Below are 19,757 nucleotides of genomic sequence, written 5' to 3'. Positions count from 1 at the left end.
ATATCCACTCTCCCCGGACCCTGCATTTACTATATCCGCTCTCCCCGGACCCCGCATTCACTATATCCGCTCTCCCCGGACCCCGCATTCACTATATCCGCTCTCCCCAGACCCCGCATTCACTATATCCGCTCTCCCCGGACCCCGCATTCACTATATCCGCTCTCCCCGGACCCCGCATTCACTATATCCGCTCTCCCCGGACCCCGCATTCACTATATCCGGTCTCCCCGGACCCCGCATTCACTATATCCGCTCTCCCCGGACCCCGCATTCACTATATCCGCTCTCCCCGGACCCCGCATTCACTATATCCGCTCTCCCAGGACCCCGCATTCACTATATCCGCTCTCCCCGGACCCCGCATTCACTATATCCGGTCTCCCCGGACCCCGCATTCACTATATCCGGTCTCCCCGGACCCCGCATTCACTATATCCGGTCTCCCCGGACCCCGCATTCACTATATCCGGTCTCCCCGGACCCCGCATTCACTACAGTTGTGACCAAAATTATTCAACCCCCACTGAAATTGAGTGTTTTGGCCAGTTTGACATTGCTTTTGATCATTCAGTCATCTTGCTTACATTTACATTAAAGAGGCACTTGTAGGTCAGACAAATATAACATAACAGTTATAATGAAATAACCACAAATGTCTTTTCTGTGCTCACAGCATTATCAGTTTTATTCAACCCCCAAGTGACATTCAATCTTAGTACTTAGTACAGCATCCTTTTACAGTTATAACAGCTTTTAAACGTGAAGCATAGCTTGACACAAGTGTCTTGCAGCGATCTACGGGTATCTTCGCCCATTCTTCATGGGCAAAGGCCTCCAGTTCAGTCACATTCTTAGGCTTGCGCACTGCAACTGCTTTCTTTAAGTCCCACCAGAGGTTCTCAATCGGATTTAAGTCTGGTGACTGCGATGGCCACTCCAAAATGTTCCAGCCTTTCCTCTGCAACCATGCTCTAGTGGACTTGGAGGTATGCTTGGGATCATTGTCCTGTTGAAAGGTCCAACGTCTCCCAAGCCTCAGGTGTGTGACGGACTGCATCACGTTTCCATCCAATATCTCCTGGTACTGAAGAGAATTCATGGTACCTTGCACACGCTGAAGCTTCCCTGTACCTGCAGAAGCAAAACAGCCCCAAAGCATGATTGACCCTCCACCATGCTTCACAGTAGGCAAGGTGTTCTTTTCATCATAGGCCTTGTTCTTCCTCCTCCAAACATAGCGTTGATCCATGGGCCCAAACAGTTCTAATTTTGTTTCATCAGTCCACAGAACACTATCCCACAACTTTTGTGGTTTGTCCACATGGCTTTTGGCATACTGCAGTCGACTCTTCTTATTCTTTGGAGACAGCAAGGGGGTACGCCTGGGAGTTCTGGCACGGAGGCCTTCATTACGCAGTGTGCGTCTTATTGTCTGGGCTGAAACTTCTGTACCCACATCTGACAAATCTTTTCTCAGTTCCTCAGCAGTCACACGGGGACTTCTCTCCACTCTACGCTTCAGGTAGCGCACAGCAGTCGAAGTCAGCATCTTCTTTCTGCCACGACCAGGTAGCGTTTCAACAGTGCCCTTTGCCTTGAATTTGCGAATGATGCTTCCTAAGGTGTCTCTTGGTATGTTTAACATCTTTGCAATCTTCTTATAGCCATTGCCCTTCCTGTGAAGAGAAATCACCTCTTCTCTTGTCTTCCTGGACCATTCTCTTGCCTTCACCATGTTTGTAACCACACCAGTAAATGTCTAGAAGGAGCTGAGTATCACAGTCATTTTAAAGCTGCCTAATTGGTGCTTATTATGCTTGATTGCTGCTCGGTGACATCCACAGGTGTTTTCAATACCTGATGGAAAGCACCTGTATGAACCTCTGTTCTTCAGAGTGGTAGTCTTTAAGGGGTTGAATAATTGTGGCAATGAAGAAACCACATAAGAACCATTTACTACTGTATTACATAAACAATTGATGTCATTTTAGTTGCATTTGGGTAGTTACAACGTCCTTGTAGGATTTGATTCTGAATACAATTCCAAATGTACACTATAGTCCCTAAACCCCTTTACAGCATTGGGGGTTGAATAATTTTGGTCACAACTGTATATCCGCTCTCCCCGGACCCCGCATTCACTATATCCGCTCTCCCAGGACCCCGCATTCACTATATCCGCTCTCCCCGGACCCCGCATTCACTATATCCGCTCTCCCAGGACCCCGCATTCACTATATCCGCTCTCCCCGAACCCCGCATTCACTATATCCGGTCTCCCCGAACCCCGCATTCACTATATCCGGTCTCCCCGGACCCCGCATTCACTATATCCGGTCTCCCCGGACCCCGCATTCACTATATCCGGTCTCCCCGGACCCCGCATTCACTATACCCGCTCTCCCCGGACCCCGCATTCACTATACCCGCTCTCCCCGGACCCCGCATTCACTATATCCGCTCTCCCAGGACCCCGCATTCACTATATCCGCTCTCCCCGGACCCCGCATTCACTATATCCGCTCTCCCAGGACCCCGCATTCACTATATCCGCTCTCCCCGGACCCCGCATTCACTATATCCGGTCTCCCCGAACCCCGCATTCACTATATCCGGTCTCCCCGGACCCCGCATTCACTATATCCGCTCTCCCCGGACCCCGCATTCATTATATCCGCTCTCCCCGGACCCCGCATTCACTATATCCGGTTTCCCCGGACCCCGCATTCACTATATCCGCTCTCCCCGGACCCCGCATTCATTATATCCGCTCTCCCCGGACCCCGCATTCACTATATCCGGTCTCCCCGGACCCCGCATTCACTATATCCGCTCTCCCCGGACCCCGCATTCACTATATCATCTCTCCCCGGACCCCGCATTCACTATATCCGCTCTCCCCGGACCCCGCATTCACTATATCCGCTCTCCCCGGACCCCGCATTCACTATATCCGGTCTCCCCGGACCCGCATTCACTATATCCGCTCTCCCCGGACCCCGCATTCACTATATCCCCTCTCCCCGAATTCACTATATCCGCTCTCCCTGGACCCTGCATTCACTATATCCGCTCTCCCCGGACCCTGCATTCACTATATCCGCTCTCCCCGGACCCTGCATTCACTATATCTGCTCTCCCCGGACCCTGCATTCACTATATCTGCTCTCCACGGACCCTGCATTCACTATATCCGCTCTCCCCGGACCCTGCATTCACTATATCCGCTCTCCCCGGACCCTGCATTCACTATATCTGCTCTCCCCGGACCCTGCATTCACTATATCCGCTCTCCCCGGACCCCACATTCACTATATCTGATCTCCCCGACCCCGCATTCACTATATCCGGTCTCCCAGGACCCCGCATTCACTATATCCGCTCCCCCCGGACCCCGCATTTACTATATACGCTCTCCCCGGACCCCGCATTCACTATATCCGCTCTCCCAGGACCCCGCATTCACTATATCCGCTCTCCCCGGACCCTGCATTCACTATATCCGCTCTCCCCGGACCCCGCATTCACTATATCTGGTCACCCCGGACCCTGCATTCACTATATCCGCTCTCCACGGACCCTGCATTCACTATATCCGCTCTCCCCGGACCCTGCATTCACTACATCCGCTCTCCCCGGACCCCGAATTCACTACATCCGCTCTCCCCGGACCCCGAATTCACTATATCCACTCTCCCTGGACCCTGCATTCACTATATCCACTCTCCCTGGACCCCGCATTCACTATATCCATTCTCCCTGGACCCTGCATTCACTATATATTTGCAGTTGACCTTCTTGTGACCCATAGTCGGCCTACTTCCAACTTGCAGTTGACTTCTTTATGACCCGCAGTTTTCCTCTGTCTGAACCACAGCCGACCTCATTTTGAACTGCAGTTGTCCACTCATTAGCCTGTAGTTGTCCTTGTGACCCGTGGTTTACAATCTTCTGGCCTGCAGTTGTTTTCCGCACCTGTGGTTATCCTCTCGACCTGCAGTTGACCTTCAGCTGACATCCTTTTGGGCCTGCAGTTGTCCTCCTCCTGCCCCACTGTTGTCATCCTCCTCACCTGTGTTAATTTCTTCTGACCCAGAGTTGTCCTCCTCTGCAGTAGACCTCCATCTGACCAATTTGTCCTTCTGTCCTGCAACTGACCACCTTCTGATCTGAGGTTCTCTTCTCTTTGACCCTGCAGGCCCTACCTTCCTGACCTGCAGTTGTCTTTTTGACCCGAAGTTGTCCTCCGGGCTTGCAGCTGACCTCCTAACTTGCAGTTGACTATCTGACGCACCGTTAAGGTTAGGACTCGCAGGTGACCGTCCTTAGACCTGCAGTTGTCTTCTCTTTAGCTTTCAATTGATCTGTTGTTGACCACCTTTTGACCTGTTTTTGACCTACAGTTGTCCTTTTCACCCACTGTTGACATTCTCATCTGCAGTTCCCATTCTTCTGATCAGCAGTTGACCTTCTTAACAGCAGTTGTCGTCCTCACCTGCGGTTGACCTTTTTTTGACCTACAGTGGTCCTACTTCTGACCCGACGTTGACCTTCAGACCCACTGCTTTTTTTTTTTTTTTTATCTTTTTAACTTCCACTTGTCCACCACCTGACCCCAAGTAGTCCATCTAACCCAAAGGTGATCTACTTCTGACCTGCAGTAATCCTTCTCCTGACCTCCTTTTGACTTGCAGTTGTCCTCTTTCTGATTTACAGTTGACCTTCATTTGACCCACAGTTGTATACCTTCTGACCCTAAGTAGTCATCTTTCTGAACCACAGTTGTCCGTCAGGCCTGAGGTTGCCCTCCGTCGGACCTGAGGTTGCCCTCCGTCGTTCCTGGGGTCGCCCTCCGTCGTTCCTGGGGTCGCCCTCCGTCGGTCCTGGGGTCGCCCTCCGTCGGTCCTGGGGTCGCCCTCCGTCGGTCCTGGGGTCGCCCTCCGTCGTTCCTGGGGTCGCCCTCCGTCGTTCCTGGGGTCGCCCTCCGTCGTTCCTGGGGTCGCCCTCCGTCGTTCCTGGGGTCGCCCTCCGTCGTTCCTGGGGTCGCCCTCCGTCGGAGCTGAGGTCGCCCTCCGTCGGTCCTGCAGTTGAAATTTTGACTTGTATCTAACCTAATTTTGACCCACAGTTGTCCTCCTTCTGCCCTGCAGTTGATTTTCTTCTCACCCACAATTGTCCTGATCTGTATTAATCTTGTCTTTGGCCTGCGGTTGACCTGCTTTTGACCTGTAATTGTGTTTCTGACCTGCAGCTGACCTCTTTCTGACTCCAAATTGTCCTCTTTTTGAACTGCAGTCACTGTCCCACATTTTTTCTCTTTTTGGCCTGCTGTTGTCCTCCTCCTGACCTGCAGTCATCCTCCTCAGCTGTTGCTGGACCTCTTCTAAACCCGTAGTTATCCTCACTTGCAGCTGACCTTCACCTGACCCTGTTGTTGACCTGCGATTGACCTCCTAGAAGTATATATTCTATATTATTATTATTACGGACTTCTATGGGAACTGAATGCCGCTCTGATGTGAGCAAAATCTCCCCCAGGTCCCTGCAGAGATGTCGGTCAAAGAGGAGATTTGTACGATGAGATTGGTGATTGCACGGTTGGAGGGGCTGGGCTCAGCTCGGTATAGATCTGACCCCGGGGATGAGGGAGATATACAGAGATGGAGGACACCACACCGCAGGTACCGGGTCACACAATCACCTCCAGTGAATGTGGGGATGGAGACACAGCCTGTCATCCGGTACTAACCATATAGGGATACTGTGGGCGGCGCCGCAGTCGGTCATGTGGCACAAGCATGACGCCTGACGTCACCGGATGAGCGGGCGGGCACTTCCGGCCGCAATGCATTACTGGGAGCTGAGAGAAGAGACTGCAAGACTGGGGATCCCCAATAATATCACCTCCATATACCGGCCTGTCCTCTACACCCCGCCTGTGTGTCCCCTATGGAGCCCTGTATGACCTCTATCTATATATAACAGACCTTCTTCCTGTATATAACCTCTCTGTATACAGCCTGCCCCCTGTATACCACACAGAGACCCCCCTCTGTATATAACCTCCCTCTGTATACAGCCTTCCCCCTGTATACCACACACAGACCCCCCCTCTGTACATAACCTCCCTCTGTATACAGCCTTCCCCCTGTATACCACACACAAACCCCCCCTCTGTACATAACCTCCCTCTGTATACAGCCTTCCCCCTGTATACCACACAGAGACCCCCCTCTGTATATAACCTCCCTCTGTATACAGCCTTCCCCCTGTATACCACACACAGACCCCCCCTCTGTACATAACCTCCCTCTGTATACAGCCTTCCCCCTGTATACCACACACAGACCCCCCCCCTCTGTACATAACCTCCCTCTGTATACAGCCTTCCCCCTGTATACCACACACAGACCCCCCCTCTGTACATAACCTCCCTCTGTATACAGCCTTCCCCCTGTATACCACACACAGACCCCCCCTCTGTACATAACCTCCCTCTGTATACAGCCTTCCCCCTGTATACCACACACAGACCCCCCCTCTGTACATAACCTCCCTCTGTATACAGCCTTCCCCCTGTATACCACACACAGACCCCCCTCTGTATATAACCTCCTTCTGTATACAGCCTTCCCCCTGTATACCACACACAGACCTCCCTCTGTATACAGCCTGCACCCTGTATACCACACACAGACCTCCCTCTGTATAATCCACCCCCCCATCTGTATAGAACCCCCTCTGTATACTATATAGAGTCCCCCCTGCATATACCATATGAAGTCCCCTTCTCCTGTATATAACTGTTTCTGGATGCCTCATAGAACCCTTTCCATATTAAACCTCCTTCCTCTATATAGAACCCCCTCCATGTGCCATATAGAGTCCATTCTCATTCATAACCTCCCTCCATGTAGAGCCCATTCTTGTATATAACGTTCCTCCATAGAGGACCCCTTTCCTTATATAACCCTCCCTGTGTTCCTCTATACCCCCCTTGTATACCATATAGAGCTCCTTCCCCTATGTAACGCCCTCCTTATACCATCTAGAGCGCCTTCCTCTATATAACCTCCTTCATATACCATATAGAGCCCCTTATCCTATAAAACATACTCCGTATACCATATAGAGCCTCTTCCCTATTATAACCTCCTTCATATACTGTATATAGCTCCTTCCCCTATATAACCTTCTTTATATACCATATATAGCTCCTTCCCCTATATAACTTCCTCCATATATCATATAGAGCTCCTTCCCCTATATAACCTCCTTTATATACCAAATAGAGCTCCTTCCCCTATATAACCTCCTTTATATACCATATAGAGCTCCTTCCCCTATAGAACCTCCTTCATATACCATATAGAGCCTCTTCCCTTGTATAGCCTCCTCCATATATCATATAGAGCCTCTTCCCCTATATAAACACATTCCTATACCATATAGAGCCCCTTCCCGTATATAACCTCAATATTCCATATATAGACCCTTCTCCTATATAACCCATTCCGTATATAACCTCAATATTCCATATATAGACCCTTCTCCTATATAACCCATTCCGTATATAACCTCAATATTCCATATATAGACTCTTCCCCTATATAACCCATTCCCGTATATAACCTTAATATTCCATATATAGACTCTTCCCCTATATAACCCATTCCATATATAACCTTAATATTCCATATATAGACTCTTCCCCTATATAACCCATTCCATATATAACCTCAATATTCCATATATAGACTCTTCCCCTATATAACCCATTCCATATATAACCTCAATATTCCATATATAGACTCTTCCCCTATATAACCCATTCCATATATAACCTTAATATTCCATATATAGACTCTTCCCCTATATAACCCATTCCATATATAACCTTAATATTCCATATATAGACTCTTCCCCTATATAACCCATTCCATATATAACCTAAATATTCCATATATAGACTCTTCCCCTATATAACCCATTCCATATATAACCTAAATATTCCATATATAGACTCTTCCCCTATATAACCCATTCCATATATAACCTCAATATTCCATATATAGACTCTTCCCCTATATAACCCATTCCCGTATATAACCTCAATATACAACATAGATCCCCTTCCCCTATATAACCCTTTCCATATAGCATATGGAGCCCTTTCCCCTATATAACTCTTCTGTATATTCTATAGACCCTGGTCACCTATATAACCCCCCCCCCCCCCCCCCCCACACACACACACACACACACACACACACACACACACATCATATTGAACTCCTTTTTCTAGTTAGAATCCCACCATTTACTATATGTAACCCTCTTCTATATACCATTTAGAGTCTCTCTGTATAGATAACATCCCTCTGTATACCATACATTCCCCTTTACCCTTAGTGACCCTTACTGCATACATCCTGCTGTCTCTATATAGACTCCCCAGTATGGTGACTGTGCTTATACAGAGAGCCCCCTCCTCTCTCTTTATACAGGTGAAGCAGGATAATGACCCCACAGCAGTTCTCATCTAAGTGACTGGAAGCTGGACTGAACCTCCATGATGCAGGTGATCTATTAACACACGGGTGACACTTTCCAGGGTCACATGACTCCTGTTTATGGCCCTCAGATGATGGGGGGGGCTGCTCTGTGGTAATGAGCCCCTGGGTAGACTCAGCCCACATCTATAAAACAGACAACTTTAGACAAGACAGAAGCTGTATGGGTTATGGTTTGTGTGTTATACATGTGAGCTGCAGAAGTCTCTGTGCTGAGGTAAGGACCACCTCCACCTGCACTGACCAGCAGAGTACCTGCCAGCAGCCAGTGGGAAGACAAACAGATGGGCATTTAATAAACCATGGTAGTTCCCAACCTCTGCTTCCCGCATTACCCCAACCCTGGAGAAGTGTCTGAGTAGTTAGCTGGAGTAAACTTGGTTACTTAGTTATAGGGTTGGAGTTGACAGCTGGGAGAAGCTTGGTTACTTAGTATTAGGGTTGGTGTAGTCAGTTGGGGGAAGCTTGGTTACTTAGTATTAGGGTTGGAGTAGTCAGTTGGGAGAAGCTTGGTTACTTAGTATTAGGGTTGGAGTAGTCATTTGGGAGAAGCTTGGTTACTTAGTATTCGGGTTGGAGTAGTCAGTTGGGAGAAGCTTGGTTACTTAGTATTCGGGTTGGAGTAGTCAGTTGGGAGAAGCTTGGTCTTTGGTATTTGGGTTGGAGTAGTCAGTTGGGAGAAGCTTGGTCTTTGGTATTCGGGTTGGAGTAGTCAGTTGGGAGAAGCTTGGTCTTTAGTATTCAGGTTGGAGTAGTCAGTTGGGAGAAGCTTGGTTACTTAGTATTAGGGTTGGAGTAGTCAGTTGGAAGAAGCTTGGTTACTTAGTATTAGGGTTGGAGTAGTCAGTTGGGTGAAGCTTGGTTACTTAGTATTAGGGTTGGAGTAGTCAGTTGGAAGAAGCTTGGTTACTTAGTATTAGGGTTGGAGTAGTCAGTTGGGTGAAGCTTGGTTACTTAGTATTAGGGTTGGAGTAGTCAGTTGGGAGAAGCTTGGTTACTTGGCATTCGGGTTGGAGTAATCAGTTGGGAGAAGCTTTGTTACTTGGCATTCAGGATGGAGTAGTCAGTTGGGAGAAGCTTGGTTACTTAGTATTCGGGTTGGAGTAGTCAGTTGGGAGAAGCTTTGTTACTTGGCATTCGGGTTGGAGTAGTCAGTTGGGAGGAGCTTGGTCTTTGGTATTCGGGTTGGAGTAGTCAGTTGGGAGAAGCTTGGTCTTTGGCATTTGGGTTGGAGTAGTAAGTTGGGAGAAGCTTGGTTACTTAGTATTAGGGTTGGAGTAGTCAGTTGGGAGAAGCTTGGTTCCTTAGTGTTAGGGTTGGAGTAATCAGTTGGGAGAAGCTTGGTTACTTGGCATTCGGGTTGGAGTAGTCAGTTGGGAGAAGCTTGGTCTTTGGCATTCGGGTTGGAGTAGTCAGTTGGGAGAAGCTTGGTCTTTGGCATTCGGGTTGGAGTAGTCAGTTGGGAGAAGCTTGGTCTTTGGCATTCGGGTTGGAGTAGTCAGTTGGGAGAAGCTTGGTTACTTAGTATTAGGGTTGGAGTAGTCAGTTGGGAGAAGCTTGGTTCCTTAGTGTTAGGGTTGGAGTAATCAGTTGGGAGAAGCTTGGTTACTTGGCATTCGGGTTGGAGTAGTCAGTTGGGAGAAGCTTGGTCTTTGGTATTCGGGTTGGAGTAGTCAGTTGGGAGAAGCTTGGTCTTTGGTATTCGGGTTAGAGTAGTCAGTTGGGAGAAGCTTGGTCTTTGGCATTCGGGTTGGAGTAGTCAGTTGGGAGAAGCTTGGTCTTTGGCATTCGGGTTGGAGTAGTCAGTTGGGAGAAGCTTGGTTTCTTAGTATTAGGGTTGGTGTAGTCAATTGGGAGAAGCCAATAACTTACCTATCTCCTTCTGTACCTTTCTCTTCTATATTTTTTTTATGCAGCAAAGGGACACAATGATGGAGTGGACACAAAACTGTCTGAAAAGTGAAGCTGTCAGGTACAATAGTTATGAGGAGCAGAAGAAATGAAATAGATTAAATTGTAGGAGTTCCGCAAAGTCTTTCCAGGAGCCCTCGTTGACCCTTTCTCACGCCACCGTTGTCTAAGGTCAATCAGTGTTTGTGTATTGCAGGCTGTGGTGACATTTAATGACGTGGCGGTGTGCTTCTCGGAGGACGAATGGAAGGGGCTACAGGACCAGCAGAGGGATCTGTACTGCCAGGTGATGACGGACAACTACAAGAACCTGACCGCGCTGGGTGAGCCATTTTTCTGTAAAGGTGTTACATGAAAATATGTGACGCCTCCATATACCTCTGATTTATCTTTCTGGATCGGTGCAGTACGGAGATACAGTATAGTGCTGGTGGAGGCGCCACGTAACGTGTCACGGTCTCTCCGCAGGACTCTCACAATCCCCTCCGGAGATTGTGCTGAAGATTGAGAGGGGGGAAGACCCCTGCGTGGACACTGGTGAGGAGACTGCAGGTCAGTTCAGGGCCATGCTCAACCATGTTAATGAAATAATCAACAAGTACTGACTCTGAACTACCAATGTGATATAAACTGAACACGTAGAGGTGATCGAACCTACCTACATATATGTTCCAGAGATCCTCAGAAACCCCAACACCCCACAGGCTATGCTCTACCGAGGAGGTCATCGCCCTAATTTCCTTTTTTTTTTTGGCATTATCAGTCAGATTTTCAATATCAATGCCAAAATTTCACAATTTCTCCCGGGGAATGTAAACGTTTGAGCACAACTGTGTATACATATATATATATACAACAGTTTGCGCAGCGCTTTACAATAAAAGGGAGACAGTACAATTACAATACATTTCAGTACAGAAGGAATAGGGGATGTGTGTGTGTGTGTGTATATATATATATGTACACACACACACACACACACACACACACACACACACACACACACACACACACACACACACACACACACACACACACACACACACACACACACACACACACACACACACACACACACACACACACACACACACACACACACACACACACACACACACACACACACACACACACACACACACACACACACACACACACACACACACACACACACACACACACACACACACACACACACACACACACACACACACACACACACACACAAAATCTCCCCCAGAAGTGAGTACATCCCTCACATTTTTGTAACTCTTTGATTTTCTCTTTTCATGTGACAACACTGAAGAAATGACACTTTGCTACAATGTGACGTAGTCAGTGTACAGCTTGTATAACATGTAAATTTGCCGTCCCCTCAAAATAACTCAACACACCGCCATTAATGTCTAAACCGCTGGCAACAAAAGTGAGTCCGCCCCTAAGTGACAAGGTCCAAATTGGGCCCAATTAGCCATTTTCCCTCCCTGGTGTCATGTGACTCGTTAGTGTTACAAGGTGTCAGGTGTGAATGGGGAGCGGATGTGTGACATTTGGTGTTATCGATCTCACTCTCTCATACTGGTCACTGGAAGGTCAACATGGCACCTCATGGCAAAGAACTCTCTGAGGATCTGAAAATAAGAATTGTGTCTCTACATAAAGATGGCCTAGGCTATAAGAAGATTACCAAGACCCTGAAACTGAGCTGCAGCACGGTGGCCAAGACCATACAGCGGTTTAACAGGACAGGTTCCACTCAGAACAGGCCTTGCCATGGTCCACCAAAGAAGTGGATATGCGTCCTATCTAGAGGTTGTCTTTGGGAAATAGACGTATGAGTGCTGCCAGCTTTGCTGCAGAGGGTGAAGGGGTGGGGGGGGGGGGTCAGCCTGTCAGTGCTCAGACCATACACCGCACACTGCATCACATTGGTCTGCATGGCTGTCGTCCCAGAAGGAAGCCTCTTCTAAAGATGATGCACAAGAAATCCCGCAAACAGTTTGCTGAAGACAAGCAGACTAAGGACATGGATTACTGGAACCATGTCCTGTGGTCTGATGACACCAAGATAAACTGATTTGGTTCAGATGGTGTCAGGCGTGTGTGGCGGCAACCAGGTGAGGAGTACAAAGACAAGTGTGTCTTGCCTACAGTCAAGCATGGTGGTGGGAGTGTCATGGCCTGGGGCTGCATGAGTGCTGCCGGCACTGGGGGGCTACAGTTCATTGAGGGAACCATGAATGCCAACATGTACTGTGACATACTGAAGCAGAGCATGATCCCCTCCCTTCGGAGACTGGGCCGCAGGGCAGTATTCCAACAAAACGACCCCAAACGCACCTCCAAGACCACCACTGCCTTACTAAAGAAGCTGAGGGTAAAGGTGATGGACTGGCCAAGGATGTCTCCAGACCTGAACCCTATTGAACATCTGTGGGTCATCCTCAAACGGAAGGTGGAGGAGCGCAAGGTCTCTAACATCCACCAGCTCCGTGATGTCGTCATGGAGGAGTGGAAGAGGACTCCAGTGGCAACCTGTGAAGCTCTGGTGACCTCCATGCCCAAGAGGGTTAAGGTAGTGCTGGAAAATAATGGCGGCCACACATAAATATCGACACTTTGGGCCCAATTTGGACCTTGTCACTTAGGGGTGGACTCACTATTGTTGCCAGTGGTTTAGACATTAATGGCGGTGTGTTGAGTGATTTTGAGGGGACAGCAAATTTACATGTTATACAAGCTGTACACTGACTACGTCACAGTGTAGCAAAGTGTCATTTCTTCAGTGTTGTCACATGAAAAGAGAGAGAATAAAATATTGACACAAATGTGAGGGGGGGGGACTCACTTCTGCAAGATACTGTATATGTATGTACGTATGTGTGTGTGTATATATGTATATATATATATATATATATATATACATACATATATACACTATATTGGCAAAAGTATTGGGCTGCCTGCCTTTCCACGCACATGACCTTTAATGGCCCCCCAGTCTTAGTCCGTAGGGTTCAATATTGAGTTGGCCCCGCCCTTTGCAGCTATAACAGCTTCAACTCTTCTGGGAAGGCCGTCCACAAGGTTTAGGAGGGTGTCTATGGGAAGGTTGGACCATTCTTCCAGAAGCACATTTGTCAGGTCAGGCACGGATGTCGGGGGAGGAGGCCTGGCTCGCAGTCTCCGCTCTAATTCATCCCAAAGGTGTTCTATGGGGTTGAGGTCAGGACTCTGTGCAGGCCAGTCAAGTTCCTCCACCCCAAACTGGCTCCTCCATGTCTTTATGGACCTTGCTTTGTGCACTGGTGCGCAGTCATGTTGGAACAGGAAGGGGCCATCCCCAAACTCTTCCCACAAAGTTGGGAGCATGAAATTGTCCAAAATGTCGCCTTAAGAGTTCCCTTCACTGGAACTAGGGGGCCAAGCCCAACCCCTGAGGGACAACCCCACACCATAATCCCCCCTCCCCCAAACTTTACACTTGGCACAATTCAGTCAGGCAAGTACCGTTCTCCTGGCAACCGCCAAACCCAGACCCGTCCGTCGGATTGCCAGACAGAGTAGCGTGATTGGTCCCTCCAGAGAACATGTCTCCACTGCTCTAGAGTCCAGTGGTGGCGTGCTTTACACCACGGCATCCGACGCTTTGCATTGCACTTGGTGATGGAAGGCTTGGATGCAGCTGCTCGGCCATGGAAACCCATTCCATGAAGCTCTCTACGCACTGTTGTTGTGCTAATCTGAAGGCCACACCAAGTTTGGAGGTCTTTAGCTATTGACTCTGCAGACAGTTGGTGACTTCTGCGCACTGTGCGCTTCAGCATTCGCTGACCCCGCTCTGTCATGTGACGTGGCCTACCACTTGGTGGCTGAGTGACTGTTGTTCCCAGTTGCTTCCACTTTGTTATAATCCCACTAACAGTTGAGCGTGGAATATTTAGTAGCCAGGAAATGTCACGGATGGACTTATTGCACAGGTGGCCACCTATCACGGGACCACGCTTGGAGCCACTGAGCTCCTGAGAGCGACCCATTCTTTCACCCATGTTTGTAGAAGCAGTCTGCATGCCTAGGAGCTTGATTGTATACACCTGTGTCCATAGAGGTGATTGGAGCACCTGAATCACATGATTTAGGGGCGGGGCCAATACTTTTGGCAATATAGTGTATATATGAAATAACTATAATATATATTTTTATTATTTATTGTATTAGCTTTACAAAACTCAGGCAATTGTGTTACTTATCACAGTTCTGTCATCTGTAGATAACATGGCGGTAAATGGACGCAACGAAGAGGTCCAGATGAGATGGAATCATTGGAAGAGCGCCAGTCAGCGGCCAGCAGCAAGGGCGGTCAGTAGGAGGTCCCTGCGTCTGGTAAGGAGAGCCACCAGGTCGGCAGAAGAGGGAGCATCTTCAAAGAAATCACCCCGCAGAGAGAAGATTTCTGATGGTCACTCCCGTAACGGGGTCACTCAGGAAAAAGCTTTGCATGATGGCGGTTCTGAGGAGAGAAGTGACATGGATGGAGCAGGGTCCAGTCCTGGTAGTAAAACACTTCATGAGACAGATGGGGTTGACCAGGAAAGGCAAGAGTCGTCAGGCAGCCCTCAGAAGATGCACACTTGTGCCCAGTGTGGGGAGAGCTGGAGTCACCTCATCGACTTCCTATCCCACCAGATGGGGAACTGTCAGGACCGGCCACACGGCTGCAGCATCTGCGGCAAGACCTTCGTAAAGAAGCAGCACCTGACGGCTCACCGGAAGACGCACACAGAAGATCGACCGTACACCTGTAACCAGTGTGGGCGGAGCTTCCGGCAGAACTCCACCCTGACCACTCATCTCTGGAGTCACGCCGGACACAAGCCTTTCCACTGTACCTGCTGCCCCAAGAGCTTCAGCCGCAAGACTGACCTGGTAGCCCATGTGAGACGTCACACCGGGGAGCGTCCCTACCAGTGTCCATACTGCTGGGATCGCTTCATCCGTAAGAAGTCGCTGCAGCGCCACCTGCAGAAACATTCCGGGGAAAATCTGGGAATGGGGTGGGAGCAGAGCTACCCAAGGTGGAGGAAAACCACCAGCTTTGTGGAGAGGAACCCTAAGATTGAGGAGAGCCCAATGGAGACACCACCAACTCCTCCTCACCCTGAACCTGCCACTGAGGTGAGATCACCCCATTATAGTCCGAGCTCTTATTAACACCCATTCACAGTACATCATGAGGGCACAGCAGTGTCTGTGGATATTAGGCTGGCCACACTTACAGTGGGCACAATAATTATTTGATCCCCTGCAGATTTTGTAAGTTTGCCCACTTACAAAGAAATGAAGGGTCTATAATTGTTATCAAGGTGTGTTTTAAATGATAGAGACAGAATATCAACCAAAAATCCAAAAAAAACACGATACAAATGTTAGAAATTGAGTTGCAGTAAAATAAGAATTTGATCCCCAAGCAAAACAGGACTTAGTACTTGGTGGAGAAAACCCTTGTTGGCAATCACAGAGGCAAGGCGTTTCTTGTACCAGGTTTGCTCAAATCTCAGGAGGGTTTATGGTGGTTTGCACACATCTCAGGAGGGTTTTTGGTGGTTTGCACACATCCCAGGAGGGTTTTTGGTGGTTTGCACACATCTCAGGAGGGGTTTTGATGGTTTGCACACATCTCAGGAGGGTTTTTGGTGGTTTGCACACATCTCAGGAGGGTTTTTGGTGGTTTGCACACATCCCAGGAGGGTTTTTGGTGGTTTGCACACATCTCAGGAGGGGTTTTGATGGTTTGCACACATCTTAGGAGGGGTTTTGGTGGTTTGCACACATCTCAGGAGGGGTTTTGGGGGTTTGCACACATCCCAGGAGGGTTTTTGGTGGTTTGCACACATCTCAGGAGGGATTTTGGGGGTTTGCACACATCTCAGGAGGGGTTTTGGGGGTTTGCACACATCTCAGGAGGGGTTTTGGTGGTTTGCACACATCTCAGGAGGGATTTTAGCGGTTTGCACACCTCAGAAGGGATTTTGGTGGTTTGTACACATCTCAGGAGGGATTTTGGTGCTTTGCACACATCTCAGGAGGGATTTTAGCGGTTTGCACACCTCAGAAGGGATTTTGGTGGTTTGCAAACATCTCAGGAGGGGTTTTGATGGTTTGCACACATCTCAGGAGGGGTTTTGGTGGTTTGCACACATCTCAGGACGGATTTTAGCGGTTTGCACACCTCGGAAGGGATTTTGGTGGTTTGCACACATCTCAGGAGGGATTTTGGTGGTTTGCACACATCTCAGGAGGGTTTTTGGTGGTTTGCAGACATCTCAGGAGGGATTTTGGTGCTTTGCATACATCTAAGGAGGGTTTTTGGTGGTTTGCACACATCTCAGGAGGGTTTTTGGTGGTTTGCACACATCTCAGGAGGGATTTCAATGGTTTGCACACATCTCAGGAGGAATTTTGGTGGTTTGCACACAACTCAGGAGGGATTTTGGTGGTTTGAACACATCTCAGGAGGGGTTTTGGTGGTTTGCACACATCTCAGGAGGGATTTCAATGGTTTGCACACATCTCAGGAGGGATTTTGGTGGTTTCCACACGTCTCAGGAGGGATTTAGGTGGTTTGCACACGTCTCAATAGGGGTTTTGGTGGTGTGCACATGTTTCAGGACGGGTTTTGGTGCTTTGCACACATCTCAGGAGGGATTTTGGTGCTTTGCACACATCTCAGGAGGGTTTTTGGTGGTTTGCGCACATCTAAGGAGGGTTTTTGGTGGTTTGCACACATCTCAGGAGGGTTTTTGGTGGTTTGCACACATCTCAGGAGGGATTTCAATGGTTTGCACACATCTCAGGAGGAATTTTGGTGGTTTGTGCACAACTCAGGAGGGATTTTGGTGGTTTGAACACATCTCAGGAGGGGTTTTGGTGGTTTGCACACATCTCAGGAGGGATTTCAATGGTTTGCACACATCTCAGGAGGAATTTTGGTGGTTTGCGCACAACTCAGGAGGGATTTTGGTGGTTTGCACACATCTCAGGAGGGGTTTTGGTCCACTCTTCTTTACAAATCTTCTCTAAATCCTTAAAGTTTCTTGGCTGTCGCTTGGCAACTCGAAGTTTCAGCTCCCTCCATAAATATTGTTATAGGATTAAGGTCTGGAGACTGTCTAGGCCACTCCATGACCTAAATGTGCTTCTTTTTAAGCCACTCCTTTGTTTTCTTGCTGGAAGGTTTGGGCCATTATCATGCTGGAACACCCATCCACGACCCTTCTTCAGTGTTCTGGCTGAGGGAAGAAGGCTCTCATCTAAGATTTTACAATACATGGCCCCTCAATGCGGCAAAATGTGGCCTGTACCTTTAGCAGAGAAACAGCCCCAAAGCATAATGTTTCCACCGCCATGCTTGACTGTAGGGATTGTGTCCTTAAGCCATAGTCAGCATTTAATGCCAAAGAGCATTCTCATCAGACCGCAGCATTTTCTCCCAATCCTTCCCTGAATCATTTAGATGTTCGTTGGCAAACTTTAGATGGGCCTGGACATGTGCCTTCTTGGTGAAGGGGACCTTGTGGGTGCTACAGGATTTCAGTCCATGGCGGCGTATTGTATTACCAATGGTTCGTTTGATAACTGTGGTCCCAACTGCCTTGAGATCATTGGCAAGCTCCTCCCATGTAGTTATGGGCTGATCCCTCACTTTTCTCATGATCCTTATCTCACGAGGCAAAATCTTGCATGAAGTTCAAGACCGAGGGCGTTTGTTGGGTTTTTTTGTATTTATTCCATTTGCGAATAATCTCTCCAACAGTTGTCTCCATCTCACCAAGCTTCTCACTGATGGTCTTGTGGCCCAGTCTAGCCTTGTGCAGGTCTACAGCCTTGTCCCTGATGTCCTTTGACAGCTCTTTGGTCTTGCCCATGATGGTGAACAAGAAAGAGATTCTGTGGACAGGTGTCTTTTATACACGTAATGAGTTGTAAATAGGAGTACCTTCTTAAATTGACAGAACTGATCTGTGTACCACATGAGCACATAGCCAGTCTGTGGGAGCCAGAATCATTGTTGGTTGGTAGGGGATCAAACACTTATTTTACTCACTGAACTGCAACTCAATTTATAACATTTGTAATTTATAACAATTAAAAACACTTAGGCGTTCTCATTCTTACCATTTTAACAACTTGCCGTCCGCCTGCTGTTTATAAATGGCAGGGCGGTGGCAGTCCAGGGGCGGGTTGCCGTTCATAAACGGCACCCGCCTTTTCTAGCTGTGCGCGCTCCCTGGGAGCGCACAGCACCGCGATCCGGTGCCCGCTGTGTCCTCCGAAACACCGATCGTCGGACGGGACCTCTGTGCGAGGTCCCGATCATGTGATCACTGATTGGCCAATCAGTGATCACATGCAAAGTAGTAAGCAAGATGTCACTTGTGACATCATTGCTTACTACGTGTGAAATCTGTGAACAATCACAGAGGTCACATGGTACAGGGCTATTCACAACAGACTTGTACCATGTGACAAGCTGTGACCAATCACAGCTCACTCAGTATTTCTCAATGACTTCAAGAATGCAGACAGAGAGAAAGAGAAATGATTGCTTTTACATCCTATATGGGTATAAAAGCAATCAGTGTAAAAAAAAAAAAAAAAAAATCTTCATCACCCCCCACAAGTAGTACAGTGTCACCATGGTGACTGTACTGCTAGGGTGACAGTATGTAAAAAAAAATATATATATATAAAAATAATAATATAAAAAAATAAAATAAAAATGTAAAAAAAAATGTTTAAAAATTATAATTTTTGGTTATAAACTAATTTGGATTTTTTTTTTTACTAAAAAAATAATGGAATAAATTTTGGCCAAGATTTATGATGAAATATTATTTATTTGCAAAATTTTATAAAAAAAAAAAACACTTTTTTTCAAAATTTTTAGACTGTTTCATTTACATAGCAAAAAAAATTAAAATCCCAGCGGTGAATAAATACCACCAAATAAAGTTTTATCTGTCTCAAGAAAATGGTAAAAAATTCATATGGGTACAGTGTTGCATGACCGCGCAATTCTCATTCAAAGTGTGATAGCGCTGAAAGCTGAAAATTGGCCTGGACTGGAAGGGGGGGGAAAGTGTCCGGACTGGAAGGGGGGAAAGTGTCCGGACTGGAAGGGGGTGAAAGTGTCCGGACTGGAAGGGGGGGAAAGTGTCCGGACTGGAAGGGGGGGAAAGTGTCCGGACTGGAAGGGGGGAAAGTGTCCGG

General features: G+C 48.0%; 1 protein-coding gene across 4 annotated transcripts in view; it reads left to right on the top strand.

Moving 5' to 3' along the window:
• The first annotated feature begins 5,816 nt into the window (after window positions 1-5,816).
• Window positions 5,817-19,757, top strand: part of LOC149469763 (uncharacterized) — a 32,479-nt gene continuing 18,538 nt past the window's right edge. Inside the window, exons 1-6 of one of the 4 annotated variants that reach the window (XM_089668654.1) lie at window positions 5,817-5,962; window positions 8,511-8,584; window positions 10,493-10,548; window positions 10,684-10,810; window positions 10,956-11,039; window positions 14,758-15,662. In XM_089668654.1, the coding sequence (XP_089524780.1) occupies window positions 10,777-10,810; window positions 10,956-11,039; window positions 14,758-15,662 (1,023 nt within the window). In that variant the 5' untranslated portion in view covers window positions 5,817-5,962; window positions 8,511-8,584; window positions 10,493-10,548; window positions 10,684-10,776. The remainder of the gene's footprint in view (window positions 5,963-8,510; window positions 8,585-10,492; window positions 10,549-10,683; window positions 10,811-10,955; window positions 11,040-14,757; window positions 15,663-19,757) is intronic. The other 3 variants (XM_089668655.1, XM_089668652.1, XM_089668653.1) reach the window with 3 other exon arrangements.

Source organism: Staurois parvus, unplaced genomic scaffold, assembly GCF_062004578.1.
Source record: "Staurois parvus isolate SC_StPar_1 unplaced genomic scaffold, SC_StPar_1.0 ptg000060l, whole genome shotgun sequence".
Taxonomy (NCBI): Eukaryota; Metazoa; Chordata; class Amphibia; order Anura; family Ranidae; genus Staurois; species Staurois parvus.
The sequence above is the reverse complement of the archived record's forward strand: the minus strand, read 5'-3'. Positions and strand labels throughout refer to the sequence as shown.